Here is a 13331-nt window from a genome sequence, read left to right as displayed (position 1 = left end):
ACAGCAAATAGAACACTTCATCTGAATTCCAGGAGGCAAGTCGGAGCTGGGGGGGGGGTGTGTGTGTGGGGGGTGCTTTGCAGGTCCAGAATTATGTAACTAAATATGCATGAGTACAGCGCAGTTGGGCTTCCCTGATGGCTCAGTGGTAAAGAATTTGCCTGCCAATGCAGGCGAGGAAGGTTGATCCCTGAGTTAGGAAGATCCCCTGGAGTAGGAAATTGCAACCCTCTCCATTGGGAAATATCATTGTCCATGGGAAATCCCATGGACAGAGGAGCCTGGCGGGCTACAGTCCATGGGGGTTGCAAAGAGTTAGGCATGACTGAGCAACTGAGCACGCAAACACAGCATAGTCAGAGATAGTCAGAAGTCCAGGTTTACAGTATAAGTTGTTAGGAAACTTCTGGCTGTCAGAAAGAAGATGGGATAACACAAGAAAAGACTTCTGAGAAGTGAATGCAGTGGTATACTGGGCACTAGTTTGGGGAGAGCTCAAGTAGCAAGACATAGGGCATGACCTGAAGCGTGTGTGTAAGATTCTCCTAACTTGGTGACCAGCCCAAAAGCCAAATAGTGAGGCCATTTGCTTGGGATCTTATTTTGCTCAGTTTGTATGAAATCACTGAATGGATATCAAACATACAACCCAGAGCGGGGAGAACCCAGGATTCCCAGGAGTTTATTTTAGAGGGTATTTATTCCTCTCTGCATGGCTAGTATGTAATGTAGCTGTGTCCATACATTTAGAACTTCCAGAACTATATTTCACATCTATGTAATGGGAATCAACCCCCTTTCTTCCAAAGGGGTTGGTGTCTGGATCTGTGTGATTTACATACTCAGACTTAAAATTATATTTATTTTAATACTATATCATGACTTTAATTCCTGGAGAAGGAAATGGCAACCCACTCCAGTACTCTTGCCTGGAAAATTCCATGGATGGAGGAGCCTGGTAGGCTACAGTCCATGGGGTCGGAAAGAGTCCGATGCGATTGAGCGACTTCACTTTCACTTTTCATGACTTTAGTGGGACCACTATGTCCCCATCTCTTGGATTAACTTCCATGAAAATTTTATGGTCACCAAATCCAAAGTCAACATCTTGATTTTTTAAAATGAATAATAGCAGCAAAATGTTGTTGGGTGCTTATTCTGTGGTAGATACAGTGCAAATGGCTTGGCACAAATTCCTTCCATCCTCAGATTAACTGTGTCAATGGGTACTGTGATCACCTGCTTTACAGGTGAAACTGAGGCTAAGGCCAAGGGACTGATAGCTGTAGAAAGGCCAAGCTGACGCAAACTCTTGTCCACCTGAAGCCAAGCTTGTGCCCTTAACCACTCTACCCCATGCCTCCTCAGTTCTTTTAGAGATTAAGTGCATTCCCTATAGTTAGAAAACCAAAGCCTCATAGCTAATTTAGCAAAAAAAACAACAGGTCTTTGTATGGGATATATATACATAAATATATATATATAATTTTTTTTTAAATGAGGACCACGTTTTTTCTTAAGTCTTTATTGAATTTGTTATAGCATTGCTTCTGGTTTATGTTTTATGCTTTGGTTTTTTGGGCATGAGGCCATGTGGGTTGTTTGGAATTGTCCCTTACCTCCACACCTCAGCTCCATCACATTTAATTAAAAAAAATACTCTCCTGGAGAGAAAATGTTTGCTCACTAAAATGGGAGTGTATGTGGATGCTAGGTCTTTCCTGGGTCTGGGTTGGTGGTTGCCAGCCATCTGGTCTCTTTCAAGGCTGTGGAATTCCCTGAAAGAATAGTCCATAATCTTTTTGATTTTTCAAAATTCTGAACATTATTTAGAATTTTTAATTCCTGGAAAGGGACCTCTCCTGGGAACCTGCCACAAGAGAACGGCCTGCCGGTTGCGCTTTCCTCCCACGTCCCCTGCCAGCTCCCCAACCAGCTGCACGGCCTCCTCCCTGCTCCCTCCCCCTCCCCAGCGGGTCCCTGGTGGCGCTTGCTTCCACCCAAAGCCTTTGTGTGATGAAGTCTTTCAAGATGGTTTCCCTGTCTGGGGAAAACACATGTTTCTGATCAGTCTGATGAAATACACTTCCATTAAGGAATAACTTCTCTGTTTTCTACTTTCTTCCTTCTCCACCTTCCCTATCATCTCAGAGTCCCCAACACTTGAAAGTACTTCTCGGACCTGACTGATTAAATGGCGCCTTCTTGCACATCACACACACCAGCTTAGCCTCTCCCCTCTTCATCAAGGCAAAGGGAGAAAGGTTTTCATTGTACAGGAGCCAATCCAGATAGATGAGATGTGAGCCGGGTCTCTTCCACCTCATGCGTCATCACCGGGACCATCCGCTCTGTCTGACTCCTTCACTCTGGGTGATGCAATGTGCTGACTGAGCCCAGCTGGCTCTTTGTAAGTTAAAGAAGGCTTCATCTCTTTGGCCCTGAAGAACAGAGAATTAAATGGGAGCTGTCATCCCGGAGAAGAGTTGACATATCCCTTCTTGAGGTGGTTTTTCAACTGTCAACTCTATCAGTGGCATATTTGGTACATTGTAAATATGAATAATGACACTGGATACCCTAGATTTGTTTTTATGGATATATGGTCCTGTGTATTCATGAAACTCAGATTCTGTGCACGTGTTCCGGGGAACAGTACACATGCAAAAACAGCAAGGGACTTGAATTAGTGCTCTGCGTTCCACTTTCTCTGTTACTAGGTTCAGCATCAGCTAAGGGAGGACTCGTATAAATTCATTATAACCCAGTGATATGGTGAAGTGGAGGACGCTGAAGTGAAGGGAGGAGTAGATGCCTGAGTGAGAGATTTGTAGGTGACAGCTTCAAAGAATGTTATATTTCCTGACTAGTAAGATGTTCTCCGTGTAACACACTTCATTTTTTTCTGGGGCCAATTCTGTGTCATTAGCTTGGAGGAAGTGATGTAAAATGATGTGTGTTCCTGATTCTCATGGCAGCTAAAAGGCAATGGTGGATCCCAACCAAACCCATTTTTTCCTTGATGTCTATGGTTGAAAATCAGCCTGCTTTTCCTTGACAGCATAGTCATGACCCATCAGGAGACATAACTAATTTAGTGCAAGGAGGTGTCCTCTGCCATGGTCCAGCCAGCCAGAGAGGTTAGGCATCTCTCTGTGTCTTTGTGCCACCTGCTAGGTGGTAACAGCTCAGTTGACTTTCCCTATCTTGTCCTTCCCAATCTCCTTCCAACACATCCCCTATCTCACCAGAGGGGGTGCTATAGTATGGTCAGACAATTTTTAAAAAATGTATTGTTTCCGGGGACCTGACAAATTGTAGTAAATTTGAGAAGGTGAAAGGGATGACACTGGACTTCCTATGAAGTGTCTAGCTCTTCTTCCTCACAAGGATGGAGAAAATTGGGTTCATCTCACGTATTCTCTTATCTGACTAATGGATACAGGGACTCTGAATCTTACCTTCATGATAATCAGTGAAATAAAAGATGCAACTTAAGTTCAGGAATTTCTGAGGACTGTTTCTGACAATATGAACAGTATGCTGTATATAAATTCAGACCAATGACAAAATGACTGGTTTGTTTTTGTGGTTAAGCCAAACGCCATTTATTTTTTCACAAACAACTATATCCATGAATACTCATATGAAAAATAAAATGAATATGGTGACCTTAGCAATATTTTCCTTTAAGGGCATCAGAGGCAGGTGATGAGAACAGGAGAGTTAAACTTGATAAAGATCTTTTCAGTTAAAAAAAGTCACCTGTTTACCTCTTTATCTTAATCATTGGGTAACTTTGAGTCTCACATTAGACTGAAAAAAGAAGACTGATATTTGAGTTCAGAGATCTGTATTGGAAATTTTAGGAAGTTGTTCGTTAATTAAATAATCGCTGACATTTATTGAGCTCCCACTGTCTTGAGCTGAGCACTGGAGGTGATGACCAACTAATTGCCGTCTTTAGGGAGTGTAGGAGGCAGATGTACATATTGAAGTATTCCTTTGGGGTGTTCTGGGCACTAGAGGGCACCTTGTGGGGGTGGGGCGGAAAATTCTTTGCATAAAGAAAGTGCCCTTGACTGAGAAAGACTGAGAAATGCCCTCTGTGTTTGGTTTTCCTCTTGACCTCCCATTGCATCTTCTGTGCAGCCTCCTCCTTTCTGCTCTGAATCCTCTTCCAGCTTGGACCACCATTGATTTGTTTGATTGTTATTCCTTGACTATTGGCCATGCAGGTCAATGAAATCAACTCAGGCAAGGTATCAGATACAAGACCAGGCCTCAGTTTCATTTTGAAAACTTGGAAATTTAAGTCCCAGAATGACAAGGACATAGAAATGCTGTGACAGTGCCTTTCCGTGTTCCCCCTCGCCCATCCTCCCACCGTTGTCAGAAAGGTGCCCTCTCCTGCTTCCTCTGGTAGCATCTCCCCTTTTCCTCTTAGAGCTGCTCTTCTTCTACTGGCACCTGCTTCCTCTGCCTGACTTGCAGCATCGAGAACAGAATGAGTATTGCCATTTCCTACTCCACCCCATCTCCTCTCCTTCATCTCTAGGGTGGTAAAGGTTAGTCCTTTGGGGCAATTGACTTGGCATTTCCAAATGAAAGGGGGAAAAGAAAAGGGAAGATGCCACAATAAAATTATCTTAATTTAAGGTTCAGACTACAACTGCAGAGAACATCTGTTTTGAGGCCTGGTGTTGTCTTTGTAACCCAAGAGAAAAGCAGGGTGAGATCAGATGGGGGGCCCTTAGCTTTCCACCAGATGAAACCACCTGCAGTCTGGTTGGGGGGGCTCAGGATCCTGTTCTCCTGGGGTTCCGAGCTCCCCACCAGGAGCCTGGTTCTCTGCTCCAGCCATGATTTCAAAGAACACTGGTTCTTCCACCATTTTTGCACATGCCATCGTACCTCTCCATTCTCCAGGGACCAATTTAGGACAGTTTACATTAGAATTCACACTTATGCTACATGAACCCAGCGGCTCCAGGGTAGCCCGCATATCTGCATGACCCAGGCCCAGTTGGGGCCAAAATTCCAAGACAGGTGCTGAGTTCACCTCAAGGAAAGGAACTGTGGTGTGGAAAGAACCTCAGATCCTGTAGCCTTGATTGGCAGCTCCTCACCACCTTCTGTGTGAGCAGAAGTCTGAGCTGCTGTGAGAGAAGTACGTGCTGTCTGAACCGGTGGATTTTCAAATGTCGCCTGGTCTGTGGATGAGGCCCATCCATCCCACATTGTTGGGGCTGCAGATGCAGCTGAATGGGTCGTAATTACAGCCTAAAGAAACGGCAGACAGCGATGAGCCAGCCCAGACCCTTTTTCTCCTTAAGCCCATGCCAAGCTGTCTCCCGCAGAGAATGCTAGTGTGGCTACCCTGAAGCGTGCATGCCCGAAGTCAACACATCCAGGGCAGAGGAGACTGTTAGATTTCCAGAAATCGAATCTGAGCATCTCTCTGTTCCTATGTATGCTGTATCCTGCTTGTTTCTCAAGGGTGTCTGCGAACAGACCAAACTGAATGACAATGAGTGACTTGCCCTGCAGTGTGGTATCTATAAACCCAAGGAGATGCCCAAGCTGTGAAATGACCGTCTTTTCTGAACTGTTTGACCTTGGGCAGAATGACTTATTCGCTCAGAGTCATTTTTTCCTCTGGAGATAGCAGGGCTGAACTTGACTATCTCTAAGAGAGTCCGTCTAACTACAACATGTGATGAAGCCAAGACCTAAGGTTTTGTCTCCAAAGAGGCACCGCAAACATGATATTCCTTCTGACCTGACATACAGCTTTGCTGTGACTTTTAAATACAAGTCTGCAGTTTCCTCTCCCGACCAGGCAGTACTGGAATATCTAAAGTGAGGTCCAAGTTGGGTAGGTTCTGAGGGAGTTGGGTTGGAGAGATTTTTTAAAATTAGATATGATCGTTCTCCTAATCTGTCCATAAGACAGTTCAGGTAAATAGAGGGTCTACCTTACTCTGCAAAGGGGGTGGCCATGGAGAAGATTTTTTTGTGTGATTTCTCCTACGTCCTACCATCTATGTGCGTGTATGCTCAGTAGCTCAGTTATGTCTGACTCTTTGAGACCTTGTGGACTGTAGCCCACCAGGCTCCTCTGGGATGTCGCAGGCAAGAATACTGCAGCTGGTTGCCATTTCCTACTCCAGGGGGATCATCCCTACCCAGGAATCGAACACACATCTCCTGCATTAGCAGGTAGATTCTTTACCACTGCCTGACCTGGGAAGCCCATCCTACCGTCTATTGGCTCTTAAAAGCAGTAAGAGTGATTAAACTTTATTTGAGCTCTTTTTCCTGACCTAGGCACTGTGCTAAATTCTTTCCTGCATTATCTCACGTAATCCTCCAAGCAACCTCACTTTCAACAGGGAAGGACTGAGGTTTGGGATTGTTTAAAGGACTTCTGTGGAGTAATTCAGCTGGTGAGTGGGGTCAAGCTGGAATTTCAGTCTAAGTCTTATTCCAGAGTTTGTACTACTCAGGCTCCTCTTGGTTTTATCCTGGAGAACTTTCCCAGGGCAAACAGGCCCCAAGTCCTCCCCTCTCCGCAGCCCGCCCTCTCCTCCTGGCTTCCCCCCTTACTTATCGCTCATTGTTTATTGTACCTTCTAAACAATAGCTAATGAGTCTGTATTACACGGTCAGGGGAGAGCCAGCCGTGATTTTTATTCCCTGAAACAGGGATGAGGTTGTGACACAAAAAGGTTAAGTGGCTTCGGTGAGGTCACAGAGCCAGCCTGCAGTCAGCGACAGCCCAGCTTGAGTCCCCTACTTGGGTTCCTGAACTGACCCTAAGGCCTTTGGGCATCCAAGTTTAATTAAGAGAGTTCTTTTCATTTTCTCCAGTTTTCCATTTTATGGCAGCTTGATAACGGTAGATATGGAAGCCCCAGGCATCTTTCTCCCTGTAGGGTGCTTTTCAGTGACTCAACTTATCACAGAGAAACCACTTGCTTTAGAGTTAAGCTTTAGAAGCCTGTTTCTGTGTTGACAGGGTGACTGTTACCTTTTTTTTCTCAGAGAAAAACAACCACAAACGCAAAGCGGGAAGGTTGTTAATTGAAAAAAAAATTTTTTTTTTTCAATCTTACATTTAAACCAGTAAATCATCTGTGAGTCATAAACTTGCTCTGGATTAGCCGTTAGCGGTCTGGATGTTTTTGCACCTACCTTTAATAAAGCGTAGTTTAGCTTACAACTCTGAGATTCTTCAGTTTTTGGTCAAGATTTGAGAAATAGACAATTTATTCCACTACACTTTGGAGAGGGACAATCTTCAGGATCTTCCAGGATTGTCTAAAATTAGGTGTATTTTTGTATTTCTTTTTTATTGATACTGGAGTACAGTGGAGGGAGAAGGATGAAAGAGAAACTTTATGTGTTTTACATACTCCATGTTTCTGAGGGAGCTCTTATAAAAAGTGACTGTTTTCTTGGTGTCATTAATGTCTGACTCCACACCCCTGCCCCTCAATGCCTGATGTCTGTTCTGAACCCTTCTGACATGATGTCTCTAGTTCGAGGAATTTCAGCGCTTGCTGGGTGTAATTCCCTAAGTCTTGGGAATGTTTGAAGATACACTTCTGTTTTCTCTCAGGTGTAGGAAGAACAGACTGCTGCATTACAAGCAAAAACAAAGTCATTCCTGGTTGATTTCTCTTGAGTGCCTTAAGAAGCAGATAGGGTCTTGAAACAACCTGCCCAAGGGGCTGGAAGGCAGAGCTCAGCTGACCTTGTTTTATTAATGGGAGAACTGAGGCACTAACAAACCGGAGTGGACAGGAGTGCTGGGGAATAGAGCTTGTAATCAGCCAAGCCAAAGGTCAGACCTAGAGGTAGGTCTGCGTTTGTTTAGCTCATTTTCACAAGCCCTAAGTATCAAACTCACTCAACCTTTGTATTGAGAAGCTTTGGTGGCAAAGTAAAAGTCCCTAGTGACCAGGGAGGTGAGAGTTCACTCCCTACTTACTTGTGTGTGTACTCAGTCTTTTGTGTGTATGTGTGTCTGACTCTTTGCAACCCCATGGAATGTAACGCTCTATGTTCCTCCTCTGTTCATTGGATTATCCTGGCAAGAATACTGGAGTGGGTTGCCATCTCCTCCCCCAGGAGATCTTCCCTACCCAGGGATTGAACCCATGTCTCCTGCGGCTCCTTCGTCTACAGGCAAATTCTTTACCACCTGAGCCCCCGGGGAAACCTGATAGTTCAGAATTCAGTGAATATTTATTGAGTGTCTACAATGTGTCAGGCACCATGCAAGGCACTGTTTTTTAGGATATAGTAAGATACAAAGTGGAGGGCATGGCAACCCACTCCAGTATTCCTGCCTGGAGAATCCCCACAGACAGAGGAGCCTGGCAGGCTACAGTCCATGAGGTCGAAAAGAGTCAGACACAACTGAGTGACTAAGCACAGTACACATGATACAAATATCATCTCAAGTCCATAGGAACATTTAGAAAAAAATCAGCTTGTGTCCTACAGAGAATAAAGATTTCATTTATCGAAATTATCAATTAACAAAGTGGGATCATTGCAGGCCTGATTGGGTTCCTCAAATCCCAAATATGTAAAAAATACTATAACTCTGTCCATATTAAGTGCTCCTTGTCCTTAGGGAAGTTTCATCCAGATGGGAGGTTGGATGTATAACTTCTGCTAACATCAATATTCACAACTGGCCTCCTGCAGGGTAACTTTCCTGGAAGTCGGTGGTGGCCCCTGGCTATCTCCCAAACCCCATTCCCTGATTTGCACAGTCAAACCTTTCAAGCTTCTGGGCTTCAGGACTGGGTTATAAAGGATGACTGACAAGTTGAGCTGTCGTCATTGAGGAACTGAAGGAATAAACTTCCCCCACTGCTGGAGTGGACAGTGTTTTTGGATCTATCATGGCAGGCTCTTTGAGTGTCTAATTTGCAGGGATGGGGGTGGTTAGCAGTGTTTAGGCTAGCCTGGAAAGAAAGCTGAGAAAAGGACTGAGGGAGAGACAGGACTTGCTCTGAGAAAGCTGCATTTGAAATAGAATACTCACACCTGGATTAAAAAAAAGCCAGCATTTCCTTAACATAACATTGATAAAACAAAATTCCCCAAAGCAACTCCTGATTTGCACAGTTCTTTTTGCTGATGTATTCACAGTAGGTAAGGCAGGATTGGTTCAAGATCTCTTTCTTGGCTGCTCATTTGAATGTGCAAATGCACAATTCATTCATGCGCTGTTTCCCCCAGCTTTTCCCAGGATCTGATGGGTCTGTTCTTGTCATCTGGGGGCCAGCGCTGTTTTCTCATACCTTTTGGAAACACAGCTGGATGACAACAATCCTTCGTCTATCAGGCTTACCCCCGTACAAATACTTTACTCTGCAGAGTCACTGGAAGACGAGCATAATCTGAAGTTTGAACCAGGAGCCCGAGATTTGAGATTTATCTTCTCTTCCTGGCTCCTTCCCTCTCTGGCTGTGGGAAACCTGTAAATTACTATACTTCAAGAGGAGAAAACTGGAGTTAGATGAGGTAAGCAGGTGTGTTAAGACTTATCAGAGGCTGAGGTTACAGTTATAACCGTGTGGTGGGAGTTCAACATATGCTTAGAAATCAGGAAACAGGATTAAAAATAGCTTCCTCTGAGGTTGTTCAGAGAGATTTATGTTTACTCTTTTAGTTCATCAAAGATAGGTATCAATGCCTGGCTCCCGATACATGTATGTGTGTCTAGGTGTGCACCTCACTGTCTACTGCTTGATTTGTTAATTAGGACCACCTCTCTCCGTTTATAACCAATGCGCCAGTGGCAAGCTATTAATTATGCAGGGGTCATGTTAGGGTATCCTAAGTGTCTGGGCTTCCCAAATGGAAAAGGGGGCTGAAATTGTGATTCTGTCATGGCCGTGAATGATGTACTCCAGAAACTTCAAACCACAGAGCTGTGCATCATGTTTTAGACAGTGGCAATATGAGGATTGTCAGTTTTATCTAGTAGAGGAGAATTTGTGAAAGAAAACACAAAATTTTGGCCAGTGGTGACATAATTAGAAGAATAGAACCACTGCTGTAGGGAAACTGGAAGTTCTAGGAAGCCCAGGACTGGATTCCAGTTTGGGGCCCCAGTTCTTGACTTTTCTAATACTATAGAAGTCGTTGGGCCTTTGTTTTGGGGTCTCCAGGAGGCAGCCTTGGGCTCCATCCGTACCAGTGGCAGCTAGATTCTTATTAAGGGCAGCTCACTTCTTAATTGATTTCTTAACGATGACGCGGGTGGGCTCTGGGAAAATCGAAGGCTCCTCCGGCAATACAGCCCCGATCCCTGAGTCACTAAGCAGCCCAAGTCCAGTATTCCCAGAGCCCTTTGAGGACACTGGCTCGGAGCCCCTTGCTCGCACGCACGCCCCTCCAGCCGCTGCCTCACGTCCTGTGTGTCAGTCTTTGTGAATGAATGATGGACACGCACTTGGAAAACTATGCCGCTCCCGGGAGGGGGCGGGAGCGGGTGACCAAGTCCTCAAGAATGCGTGGATAATCAGACGGACTTTCCCAAACTGCCGGGGTGGCCCGGGCACCAGCCAGCCCGCCCGCTCCGGGCTCTTCTCCCCTAGGTAGGAGGCTCAGCGGCCCGCCGGCTCCGCGCGCGGCTCCCAGGCGACCTGGCCGCAGAGCGCGGGGAGCCGAGGGCGCGGCGGGCACGGAGGGCCCCGAGCTCCGCCCCGCTTCCTTTCGGTTTGGGCCGTGGCCGGTGATTGGCCGAGGGTCTCGGGCCCCGCCTCCCGGCCGCGCCCGCCTCTCGTCGCCCCGCCCCTGAGTCGCCCCCTCCCGCCAGGCAGAGATCCTGAGGGTGGGGGCCGGGCGCGCAGATCCGCGGCCGGGGCCCGGCGCCGCGAGCTACGCCCCAAAGAGGAGGGGAGAGCGCGCGGGCGAGGGAGGGAGTCGGCTCTGGAGGGCGAGGGCGAGCGCAGGCGGCTGCCCGCGGAGAGGAGGGAGCCCGGCGCGGACGAGGAGGGAGCCGGCGGGGCGCAGGCGAGGCGGGACCCGGCGCGCGCGCACTTTCCCGCAAAGTGCCAACTACCCCGGAGAGAGTTCCGGGCGCTCACTTTCTGGGCGAGGGACAAAGTCAGCGGAAATTTGAGATTTTAAAGAAGAAGGTCCGATTCCCCCCGTCCCCTTTCCCCTGTTACTCATTCCCATTAAAAAGAAAAACAAGAATAACAGCAAACTCGCTCTAGCCCCGTCTGTCCCCCCTCCCCACTCCTGGCACCATGAAGGCGGCCGTCGATCTCAAACCGACTCTCACCATCATCAAGACGGAAAAAGTGGATATGGAGCTTTTCCCCTCCCCGGGTGAGTGGTGACTGCCGAGACCCCCACCCCAGCCCTCGGCCTCTGGCCTGGGTCCCCTCCACTTCTCCCCCTGTGATCTTCCCTTCCAGGCAAGTGGTGCGTTTCTGCCCCAGCTGCTAAGCAGGCGATGCTGGTGGCAGCTGGAAAGATGTAGACAGGAGGAAGAGCTGGACTGTTGGTGGCCCGATACCCTTGTTGGGGGGCGGGGGAGCGGGTGGTATTTATTTTCACAGCTGTGTTTTTGTGAGTAGTGGGAAAAAGCTTTTAGAATGTCTAGCACCCCCATTCCTGCTTTCTTATTTTTCCAAATGAGCGGGAACCCTCTGGCCTTATTCTTTAACGTTAGTGAGGGTGGACACTGCCGCCTAGGACATCATCCCCTGACCCTGCCGACATCGCCCAGAGTTGGAGCTAGATGGAGAGCCCTGGGGAGTAAGAGCCCAAAGGGTGTCTAACTGGCTGGCCTTCAAGCACATTTTCAAATGTCCTGCCTTCCTGAGCTCGCCTGTCACATGTTCCTTTGCTGGCTAGTGTCTCTTTTCGGGGTTGAGGGTATGGAGATGGACGCAGAGCTGAAATGATCATCTTAACTCGGGGAAACATCCCCATTCTGTTTATGCAGGTTACTTCATCCATTTTTCTGATCTGCCATTAATTTGTCCCTTGCTACCTAAGATCTGTGAGAAGACGGAAAGCCTCCCAACACCAAACATGATTTGGGGTCTTTGGTTGGTGTGTTATCCAGCTCTTGGATTTGCAGAAGAAAGGGATAGCAAAGAAATTTCAGTTTATCTTAGACACAGTTTTTTGTGCTAAGCAGTTTCATGGACTCTGGCACTCTAGAATTTCTGGAATAAATGCAGTTTGAGAAGAAAAGTTGCTTTCTTTTAGGATAGGAACTGCCAGCTGTCCATAAGAGCTTCATGATTTTGGAGGTAAAGGTATATGGAAAGATGTAGAGGGACAAACTGATGCTTTTGGAAAATAATTAATCGCAGTAACAGGCAGCTCTGTTGTATCTGATGATCAATAAGTTCGGCGGCTGCTCCCGGTTCTTTTGCCTCCACCGTAATTAGTTGCTTATTTTAACCCTTTCTTAATCTGTTTAAACTTTCAACACAAGCCAAGCTGAATTTTGTCATTCGAAGATCTTTCAGAGACCTTAATAGAAGACATAGCGGTGGGTGGTGACTTCTCTTAGACCCCCTAACACTCAAGCCCAGGGTTTCTGGGTTGCTCCCTGGGAGGTACAGAAAGACTAAGACTGTTGTCACAGAGATGCTGAGATGAACTAGAACCTCGGAGACATTTCAGGCACGGAGAGCTACAGTTTAGAAATGATGCTGGTGTGATGGTGGCCTTGGGGGCGGGGGGCGGGGGCAGTGTTAAAGAAGCCAGAATAAATTCTCTTAGTCCCAATTGATGCTAACCATTTATAGAGGAAGTGAAAGGAGAGTTCCCAGCAAAGACAGATCTCAACTAATGCCTCCTTTTCCTAAGTATGGCTTGTTTATATGTGTGTTTATGGGGAAGAGACAGATTTGGTTGTCTGGGAAATAGCGTGTGGATCTGTCAGTTCAGAAACCTACAGTGGATTTGGCGTGCTGGGAAGGAAAAAGGGCCCCCTAGCAACACATGTTTTAGATCACAGTAAACAGCGGAAGCATTTTGGGGGAGTGTTTTAGTAAATATTAGAGGTTTTAAGTAGATGATGCTGTTCTGTTGGTTATTGATAAAAATAAATCCTGAGCAAGTAACTATTCTTAGCTTGCCTATCTGTAAGATGGGAACAGTGAGGCCTAATGCTGCAGTCGTCACCATTATAATAAGCAAATTTACAGTGTCCTTCCTTTGCAAAATGGTTTACATGCCTCTGATCCGATTTTGTCAACAGCCTTCAGTACAACAAAATTTCAGCTGATCAAAGAAATTGGGAAGTCTTCAGCCATTCATTGTAATGAGATTTG

General features: G+C 46.5%; 1 protein-coding gene across 5 annotated transcripts in view; it reads left to right on the top strand.

The window, feature by feature from the left end:
* The window catches only part of ETS1 (ETS proto-oncogene 1, transcription factor), a 139069-nt gene that overhangs the window by 53264 nt on the left and 72474 nt on the right, over positions 1-13331 (top strand). Inside the window, exon 1 of one of the 5 annotated variants that reach the window (XM_024987268.2) lies at positions 10976-11364. The exons of 3 other annotated variants lie outside the window; for them this stretch is intronic. In XM_024987268.2, coding sequence (XP_024843036.1) covers positions 11283-11364 — 82 coding nt within the window. In that variant the 5' untranslated portion in view covers positions 10976-11282. 5 annotated transcript variants of the gene reach the window in all.

Source organism: Bos taurus, chromosome 29 (assembly GCF_002263795.3).
Source record: "Bos taurus isolate L1 Dominette 01449 registration number 42190680 breed Hereford chromosome 29, ARS-UCD2.0, whole genome shotgun sequence".
NCBI lineage: Eukaryota > Metazoa > Chordata > Mammalia > Artiodactyla > Bovidae > Bos > Bos taurus.
Note: the sequence above shows the minus strand (reverse complement) of the source record. Positions and strands in the feature narration are given on the sequence as shown.